Below are 10157 nucleotides of genomic sequence, written 5' to 3' on the forward strand. Positions count from 1 at the left end.
TAGCAGTTACATGGGAACAACATTCACTTTACAGATGGATACGAGATCAAGGAGGACATAGGAATTGGCTCCTATTCCGTGTGCAAGAGATGTGTTCATAAAGCTACAGAAACAGAGTTTGCAGTGAAGGTAAGAAAGCCTCCTGGTAGCTGCCAGAAATGTGGTTTGAGACTGCTCTGCCAGGCTGGGCAGCAATGTGGTCAGTGGATGTTTGTTGGCTTATTTCTTGTTGGTGGGTGTTGCTTGTTTTTATTTTTCTCTTTTGGAAGATGACAGGTTTCATGATAAGCCTTGTATTACTTCTCACACCTTAATCTCATCAAGTAAAATTCCTGGATGCAAACTAGATAAGATTTTTAACAGGTCCTACACTGAGTCACCATAAATATAAAAAATAACATATAAAATTATTGCAAAGTTGAAATAACATTTTATTCTTCTTTCTGAAGTTATTTAGTTCTGACTTTTTGATTGTAATTAGACAGATTCATCAGTGAAAACCATTGGTCATCTTCAAAAACTCAGATTTCGTTTTGTCTCCCTGACTTTCAACACCAACATGCTACACTAAGGAGCAAAAGGCAGTCTTCAGCAGAGATTTAAAATATTAATTCAGTGGAATTTAGTTGGATATTAAAGACAAGTCAGTGAACTTCAGGCTTGGTCAAGCAACACTACATAAAAGAGAGTGACCGCAGTGGCAGAGGCCAGGAAGCTGCTAGGGTGTAGGTCTGAAGGAACATCTTCTGATAGGGAAGAACTTCAGTAGACCTGCTTTGGAAGGTCATGCTCAGAAAGCTAAATCACAATCTCTATTAAATGCTATTGAATAAACAGTATGCAGCTGTTACAGAGGGCAGAACAAACCAGTGTATGTGGCAAGTGGTTGTGAGGTTACAGCTCGGAAGAAGAGTTGCAAATATTAAGTTTCTTTAAGAAAAAGTCATAGCAATTAAAAGACTCGTATGTTAGAAAAAGTATTTCATGTATTTGTTCTTGTAACAAAAAGAGACAAGATTGGATGAAATGAGGAATTAGTGTAATGAATTTGAAAAGACACGGACTGTTAAGTCAGATCCTTTCATTCTGTATGATCTCATGGGAACAGATTACTTAAATGAGCATAAGACAAAAAGTAGCTTCTTCAACTCGGTACATAGGGAACTGTATTTACAAAACGGGCAGTAAATGAGGGATTCTAGCCAATTGCCACTCTACTTTTCTTATTTTAAAATTTTAGAAAAGATATGTAAACTTAGCTTATAAATGAGATTGTGTCTTTGCTCTTAAATGATATGATGGGAGCTTAAAGAAGTGATCCAAACTGCAGTCCATGAGATAAATGAGCTGCAGGTAGTCAATAGAATAATATTAAACCTTTTATTTAGACTTATTTTCCATCACGAGACTGATGATAATGCAGTACCCATGAAAGTTTTGATGTCTCCCCATAGTGGCCACCAAAATCTGGAAACCACTAATAAGTGACAATCTGTTGATGTCACTGTTCAAATAACCATTGATTGTTCTAGGCTACGCCATAATAGGAGCATGGACTTACCGGCAGGTCTGTGGGCTTGTGCATGAACATGCTAGGATTTTCATTTCTAATGAATGGAAAAATTAGAGTTTTCTAGTGTCCCGGACATTTGTCAACAGATGGCATTATGTTATAGTAGGTATGGCTTCTGTGTAATTAAATTACATCTATGATAAACAAAAGGTATGTTAAAGTAATAACTTTAATATTAAATTTATATCAAGTATGGCTGACAGTTTTATCAGTGTAATATAGCCAGTGTGAAGCCAAAATAGAGATACCTCGGTCCTCAAAGATGTGTGAATACCTGAATCCAAGAGGGTCCAGCACCTACTCAACAGCTGGGGGTTCGGCCAACCTCAGGGGGTCCAGAGCAAACTCAACATGTGGAGACACTCAAAACTCCAGAAGAGTTTAACACTTTGATTGCTAGGTTTATGCTCTTTCCCATTTTTATTAATCTTTCCTCTTTTTATTCCTTTCTTCCTCCACTTCTTACGACCGTCTTTTTGTCATGCCGATATGTCTTGATTTTGACTACCAGTTTAGGCAACACGTGCGACATCTCAGTTTTTGACACAGCGTGAGTCAAATGTGTAGCACAGACTTGGGGATTGGAGACAGTTGGTGGGTTTCTGTTTGTACTGTCTTTCCAGCACATTGAGTGCTGCCTCTTTGATTATTATTCCTAGCAATACATTAATTTTACTTTTCTTTCAATTTTATTTTTATTTCATATTAAGATTATATCATTTTGTTATCGAAGTGGCTCGCTTTCATAAAGATTGCACAATGCCACCCATTTCAAGTAATTAGATAGCACAGGAGTTGCAACTGATATTATCATAATTATATATCTGTCCCTTTTGACATGCATCCTTTAACTCTCTCTATAAAAATCACTGTAATTAGACTCTTTTGATTTCTTTCAGTAAGTATAATTTTCTCAGTGCTCCCTAATACATAACATTCACAGGAAAAAATATCTGCAATGATGGTCTGTATGATAGGGAGCAGCCTCATTTGCCTGGCACCACATTAAAAACTCCCTCTTTAAGATGAACTGCTGAGACGTCAGAGAGCATCATCCCGCCTCCCCAGGGGAAGCTGGTGTTAGAGAAGGAGTTAAGGCAATGACGTGGTGGCATCGCCACGGGAAGACGCACATCATGTCACTGGGTAAATAATCCCTCCGTGGAGACTGCCACTCACCAGACCTTATTGACTCTTGCTGTACAGGACCATACTGAGACAGCAGAGTACCGAGCCGGAGTGACTTGAGTCAGAGCTACAGATGGAAAATCCACCCAGAAAAACAAAACCCTTCCCAGCCCAGAAGCAGAATATGTTTATTAAAATGCAAAACATTTCATCCCTTTTCCTTTTGCTGGCCACCTGCAACTAATTGGGGGCCATCTTATAGAGATAATTAGATGTCTAGCAGTGCAAAGAAGTTATTTGCTGGTGGTGTAAAAGCACTTGAACAGATCTGGAACTTCAGAGTTCAGTGAGACTGGGCACGTCACTCGCTGAGGGGCTTTGGGAAGTGCCCCCGGACACCGCTCTGCACCCGCAGGCATCTGACTGCCTTTGTCAATCCGATTGCTGAACCTGCAGAGGAAGAGAATTTTCTTGCAACCTAGTCCCTCTTCCTCCATGTCATCTATAAAAACGAAATGCTAATAATAAACTCGACATCTATTTTAGATGTGCCCTCAGGCTCCTAAATGCAATATTTAAGAATTCAGACTTAAATCTCCACTTCTGAGAGCATTTCAACACCATGCAATAGAAAACCTTGTAGACAGCCAGATTTCCTGCAAACCGAGTCTACCTTGAAGCTAGTAGCCACCTGTCTGGGCCAGTGCACGTAGAGGTTGGTTTAGCAAGTCTTTGTATCATATTCTGCTGCATGTACATACTCTGAGGTACTTTTAAAATTTTACTCTTAGACTTTCTTTCCATCTCATTCCCAAGTGAAAAAAGTATAAAGTTATGAAATACAGAAGTATATGAAATATGAAAGTATGTTCTTCATTCTTCCGAATGCTCTGTAAGACTCTGGTAGAAAGAAGAGAGATGGGGAAAAAAAAGAGTGTTGCTCCTTTGATGGACCTCTAACGTGTTTCATATTCTTCTGCTAGAATATTGATCATCCTGACTCCAGCAGGCATAATGATTTGTAATAGCAAAGGGAACTGGCATTGTCAATCACAGTTACAGGCTTCACAGGGGTATAAATATAACAATGAGGTCAGAAGCAAAGGAAAATCAGATCAAACTATTTCAATATCTAGAGAAAATAAGTCAATTAAGTAAAAGAATGATGCTAGAGCAGGTGGGAGGGATTTCTGTGGATGGAAGAAAGTCTGCAACAGAAGCCTAAACAGATTAAGAGCTCTCATTTGGAAAACAAAGGAAATGCTACAGTTCAGAGTTCTTGGTGAATCACATTTTTCAAAACCTGCCAGAGATGTGATGCAATTAGCATATTCCAAAAGTTTTTCTTGACTTAAAACCACTGTACTAGTTTCAAGCTTGGATCCCTACTTATAGTGAAGCTTTCAAGCTGGATTTTCAGATGTGGTTCTTACTGATGCCAGATTAAGTAAGTTTGCAAAGGACCTGATTGCATCCCCTTTTTTTTTTCCTAAAGATTTCTCTATTTAGATTGACTCCTTAACCCCAGGAGAGATTACTGATGGATAACAGCCAAGTAGAAACTGCTGCTGCTATGGCCTGTTCTACCTCCAACATGGTAACTGCCCCAAATGTTGCAGAGGTGGGTGGCAGAGGTGCCAGCTTCAACAGCTTGATGCCAGCTGTTTTCTTCTCCAGGTCAAAAGAATATCTAACTGGTTAAGTCTTACGGATTTTCAGTCCTTCCGTGCTGCTAGAGCCAGGGTGAACAACTGGGTGAAAGGACAGGGTATACATTTCTCCCTCCCTTGAAGAAGAAAAACATACAGTAGAGAATAGTCCCAGATGACAAGTCCAGTTTTGCTGATGCCAATATTACAGTGGAATTTGGATCTCGAAACACATGTGAATTTCACGACTTTTTCCTATCTCTGTAATGTACTAACCAACTATTTGACTCCAGATGTTCCACAGCTGTGAGCAAAGCCAAATTTTGCAGTCTGTGTCTGCCTCTGGGACACAGGTTAGTTTATGCTAGAGTCCTAGTAAATCCTACAGTTCATATGTAGTTCTGGTAGTTACGAAGCACTGAAAGTACATCTATCTCGGCATGTTTTGGCATGTGCAGACTGAGGAGAAGGTGCATTTTAATTAGTTATAAAAATGCAATGCCAGCAGAGAAGCAATGTCAAGATGCTATCAATAAATAGAAGTCAGTAAGTCGTGAGAGCTGCTTTTAACAGGCCTGTGTAATCAGACTTGCTATATACCTCTATTTGCTACTAACAGTGAGTGACGTAGTCACCAAAAGCTGTATGAATTCCAGAGTTGTTTCATAATGTCTTTAAACTCCATTTTCCTCTTCCATTGATGTTTATGGTCTTGGTTGGGTTGGTTTTAGGTGGTTGGTGTAAGTAGGTACAACATCATGCTAATCTGAAGGCAGGAGGTTACACTGGTATTTGGTTGGCTCTACAACCTTTTCTCCATAACCTATCTTATGGTTATGTCAGGAGTTTAGTGCTGAATGCAGAAAGTATGAATAACAAAAAAAAAAAAGTAGTCTTTTATGATTGACTGCAATGTGGTGCACTCTTTTGCAATTCTTTTAAAGACAACAGGAATCCCAGATACATGGTAGCTTTATTTATTGAAACAAGAAAAGGAAAAAAAAAAAAGAAGGAAAAAAATCAGTTCAAAGGTCATCAAATCTCCTTGACAGGTAAGGTGTCTGTAGATCTAGGCAGATTTGCTTAGATTTGTTTATTCTTAACCATAGAAAGTCACAGAGACTGTGAAATTTTCAGGAGAGGGTTTTTGTCTATTTTTGTCTTGTCTAGGAGGTACCTAGTGTCTGGTGGAATAAATATATCAGTATTTTAATAGGCACGTCAATGGAAAGTTTGCTGGATAACCTCAGACTTCTTGGCTCTGAGCCTGCCAGCTTGTCAACACCAGGACGTACCCATCCATTGCTCGTCCGACCTTTCCTCCCTCTGCCTGCACCAGAACATGGTACAGGGGTCAGGCCCCAGGGTATGGGCAGAGGTTTCCAGTTAGCTTTGAAATTTAGCAGAAGTTATCTGCTGCTGGAGCAGAGCAGCAACAAGACTCTGCAAGGGAGAGGATGGGCTGCATGGGTATGGATCCAGGTACTGAGGTCCTGTCTCAGATCTCATTCGATCCCTAGTCATGCCAACTCCTCTTGACTTTGCTGGGTGGCTGTCGTGGTAAGGTTCGTATGGCTCCATCACACCTCGCATTCGGGGGGAAAAATGGTATCAGGAAGAATACAATGTGATGTAAAAAGACCTCATTAAAAAACCTGTTACCCAACTGAAGGGAAATGGGAGTGATAACTGTGCTTCCATAAGCCTCTAACTGTCCTTGCTATTCCCCAAGATGGCTTATCAAATTATCTATGAAGAGCGTATCTCTTGCCTCTGCAAGATCATACTGATGACTCTGAAAGATGCTTCCCAATATTTTATGTATACCTCTGGCTGCAGTCTCCCCCAAAATTTTCATTCCTATTTGCTTTCATTCCCTGAATGATACGTAATGAAGCTGTTCAATATACCCAACTAATTCGTAGGATGGAAATACAAAGATTTAAATACCAGCATCAGACAAGCATTGCATAAATGTGTTGCTAGTGCAGTTAAAGTTTTATTAATAAAATTGAAAAGCAAATCCACAGATTTCTGTCTTACTAACATGCTTGCATATAAGTAACTGAGTTTTGCCTGTAGTACCCGCGTAGGGCTACTAAACCTTGTGGGACCATGTGCTATTTTGGTATCCATGGTTTAGGATAGAATATAAACAAATGAGATAAAATCTATAGCAGAAAATATGCAAGAATTACAAAGCAAGCTCTATCTGGAGAGCTACAAATATGTGTGATGTCAGACAGACAAGAGTCCAGTGGGATGCAATCAAAATCTATAAATATCTCTAAGGTGATATAAATGATGGATGACAACCATTTGGCTGCTAAAGACAGCAAGACAAGACAGAATGTCTTGAAGCTAAAAAAGGGAATTTCAGAAAAAAAAAGGCTGATGGTGAAAGCAGTTGGTAAAACAGACTCTTCAAGGAGATGACCGAGATGTCCTCCCCCTCACACGCAAAGAAGTTGGATCTGTGGAAATGCAGCCTTACAAAATGTAGGGTCAGAGGTGTAAGACCTCTTCTTACCTTGAAAAACTAAGAGAACACATACCATATTCTCCCCCGAAATTTGCTTTATAAAGCTGGGATTCGGGAAATCCTGTTGTTCAGACACTTCCGTAAAAGATGTTTTTCACTGTCTGAAGGATACTTAAGCTGGTAGTGTGCCACCAGATTGAGTAGGCTATAGGGTGCCATGTAGGAGAATACAGGCTCCAGAGCAGATTTAGGCACAAATCTCTGTGCTGCTTTGGATTTGCATAGGGAAGGCTGTTCTCCAGAGTGCTCTGCAAAGAAACGAGCATGAAGAACCCTAGACTACAACTGGGATCCATGGTGGGTACAGCAAGAGTGATTACAAAGAGCATGGATGGGTGTCCTCTAGACATGATGGAAAGAGGAAATTATTTACAGTGAAACGGTTGAAGTAGCAAAAGAGTGGTAAAGTTGTCTGTGAGGATCTTATGTCTGATCTCTGAGAGTACATTTGAAGGCTTTCTTGGTTTTCCTATTTTGAACAACTTCGTCAAAGGGCCTGACTTCCGCGCTGGACCAGGGCTGCTGTGTACAGTTTCACTGTCTCCACATCAGGAGGCAATGCAGCACATTTTATATGCTGTCCTCATTTTTTAAGATTTGGGTTTAGTCAAATACTTGCAAAACTTCACTGACTCTCACTTTTCTATTGTTTTGATTTGAGTGGGTTCAGATTTACTCTCCCCGTAGCAATAAGTCCGTTCCCCAGGGAGGCACTGCTGGAATAGGCAGGACCCTGCAGCTACAGCTTCAGAAAGGATGGGCTGGTACAGAGTGCTGGGCTCTGCCTGAAGGACTTGGGAGGAGAAGGCAGGGCAGAGAGCCAGGAGCGCCTTCAGCACGTCTACAAGCAACAAGCTTGTTTGTAGCAGCGAGAGCCATTGCTGGTTGGTGACTTTTTGGGTAAATGGGATCAAGGCATTGCTTAAGACTTAACAAAATAAACAGAGGCGGCAGATAGAAATATAGAAATGTGTGCAGACCATTTCTTAAATTCAGCTTCAGAGCAAATCTTAGATGTGCAGTGGTTGTACATCCCCTCTGGCATAAGGATTCCTGCAGCCGCCTTCCCGTTTGGTCACGAAGCTCACAGTGCCTCTCTCCTTGGCCTGGCTGAGTCTCTGAAGAATGTGAGATGATGGTATTTCTCACTGCTAACTAGATCTTTTCTGGGACCTAGCAATCAAGCAGCAGTTTTCCTACAGCTTAGTAATATCATGTTTCTCTTCTCTAGCTTGCTTGCCAAATACCTAAGTATTTTGGACAGAATTTGGTCCTTTGTGGCTCTGTGTCTCTTTTGGGGCCATTTAAACCGTGTTTCTTGTATTTGTCTTCTATCTTGATGTAATAATTTTCCCCTTTTGTAAGATCTGTCTTCCATCCCTGAAGCTTCCTGTAGAAGAAGGTGGGAGTAGCATTGCAGTCATTTTACGGACTGAAAACTCATCAGTCTGATCCAAGGATGTGTGCTAGGGCTGAGCAGAGCAAACTAAACCACAGTGCAGAGCCTTTCCCACCGAGCTATTCTGCCTCCAAAACTGCAGACTTCTCTCCAAAATGAGCTTTTCTGCTTCACAGGTGCTACTGGAACAAATTGGTTAATGTTTCTGCATTGCTTAGAAAATGCGTGCTGCTGTATAAACGCTAATTAATAAGTACCACAGTTCCAGCTGACAGCTTAGGAGGGCTAAGTCGGCAAACAGTGGCAGGGAGTGGGCACGCTGTGTGTGCAGAGAGTTTCACGTCTCATCCGCACAGCTTGATCTGATGGCCAGTCCTTATTTCAGAAAAGTATTGCTAATTAGGCCTGTTTCTTTTTATATTCATTTCACTATTTTTCTGAAAGATTTAAGCATGGATGGGGGGAATAAATTTCTGGAGCTAATCAAAACTAATAGCACAGCAAATAGTCCCTCAGAAACTATTAGGCTTGGAACAGTTCTCCTTGGAGACATCTTAAATGTAAAATTATACCATGTCCTTTTAAATAACGTTAGTGTTTCTGCAGTGATTTTCATCCAGCTTGAGTAATTTGACATCAAAAAAGGAACCAAATTAAAACAGATGCTTGGCATGAATAGAGCTTATTTTTAGAAGGAAATATTACTGAAATGGAAACCTGTACATTTTCCAGTGGCACAGAACTGCAGAACTCTATCTCTGCGCCACATTCGTTGGAATTATTATTGTAGATTAAACTGTCAGGTTAAAATCTCTGCATGGTGTTGCACCTCCTTTCCTCAGATGAGATGCAAATCCCACCTATAACCAGTTCCACCAGCGGTGCCCTGAATTTTCAAATACATCATAGATATGGAGTAGACATAATGTGCAAAGGGGCACAAAATTAATTCTCCCTTTGCTCATCCCTCCCCTCCCAGAAAAGGAAGAGATTTCTACAGGGAGGATCGCATCACACTGTCTTATCTGAATCTCTTCTTAAATGTGATTAACCCATGCTTACACTCCAAACAGCCTTTAGAAAGAACTTCGAAGTATGAAATAGAAAATAAAGCAACCTTAAAAAGTGTATAAAACTCTCTTCCTCCCCCAGACTTTTTCCACAAAGCCGTTGTAAATTCCCTGGTGCTGGTCAAAAGGAGCTTTACGTCGTCCGGCTGCCTAACCCCCCTGGCAGCCTCAGCCGTGGCTGTGGACGGTATGGCAATGCCCGGGTGTCTGCCCTCACCTTCTGCTGGACTTTCCATTGATGGAGCCAGAGCAGCAGGTTAGGACCGTACCCGTGGCTCAGCTGCCCCAGTTCACACTCTTGTATCTCAGTTTCAGCTGCCAGGAAAGGTCACTTGGGGCAGTTGAAGACCAGGCAGACACTGGTCCCATTTGGGACTGGGGACAAAAAGAGCTATGTTTATGCCCCTGCAGTGTGACCCACTAAAAAAACCTACTTTTTATCCATGCCTGTGCTGCTGTACCTTTAACGCTTCCAACATTTGTGGTTCTTGTTGTGGAATAAATCCACTAAAATAAAACGGAGAATATTTGCTGCAGTCCATGGTAGTGGTGCACACCACAGTGTTAAGGGTTAAACCACAGTGCCAGCATTAGGCACATTTAGCTTTCCCGAGCAGGGAGACGGCTACCTTTGCCCATTTCAACTGACGTCATTAGACAGAGATTTTGCATCCTGTTTCAATTAAGGGGAAAAATCAAGTCAGGGCCAAACAAATGTTTTAATGCAGTCTTGTTTGTTCGTTAAAGATGCACAAAGTCCTTTCTCCCTGTCCTGGTTTAGCTAAAACAGGGCTAT

At 41.1% G+C, this 10157-nt stretch overlaps 1 protein-coding gene across 1 annotated transcript in view; it reads left to right on the plus strand.

Annotated features, from left to right (window-relative positions):
• LOC104157268 (ribosomal protein S6 kinase alpha-2-like) overlaps positions 1–129 on the plus strand; it is a gene marked incomplete at both ends in the record, with an annotated part of 80537 nt that extends 80408 nt beyond the window's left edge. Inside the window, one exon of the mRNA XM_009694550.1 lies at positions 4–129. Coding sequence (XP_009692852.1) covers positions 4–129 — 126 coding nt within the window. The remainder of the gene's footprint in view (positions 1–3) is intronic.
• Between the last annotated feature and the right edge of the window lie 10028 nt (positions 130–10157).

This window comes from Cariama cristata, unplaced genomic scaffold (assembly GCF_000690535.1).
Source record: "Cariama cristata isolate BGI_N322 unplaced genomic scaffold, ASM69053v1 scaffold5802, whole genome shotgun sequence".
Lineage (NCBI taxonomy): Eukaryota > Metazoa > Chordata > Aves > Cariamiformes > Cariamidae > Cariama > Cariama cristata.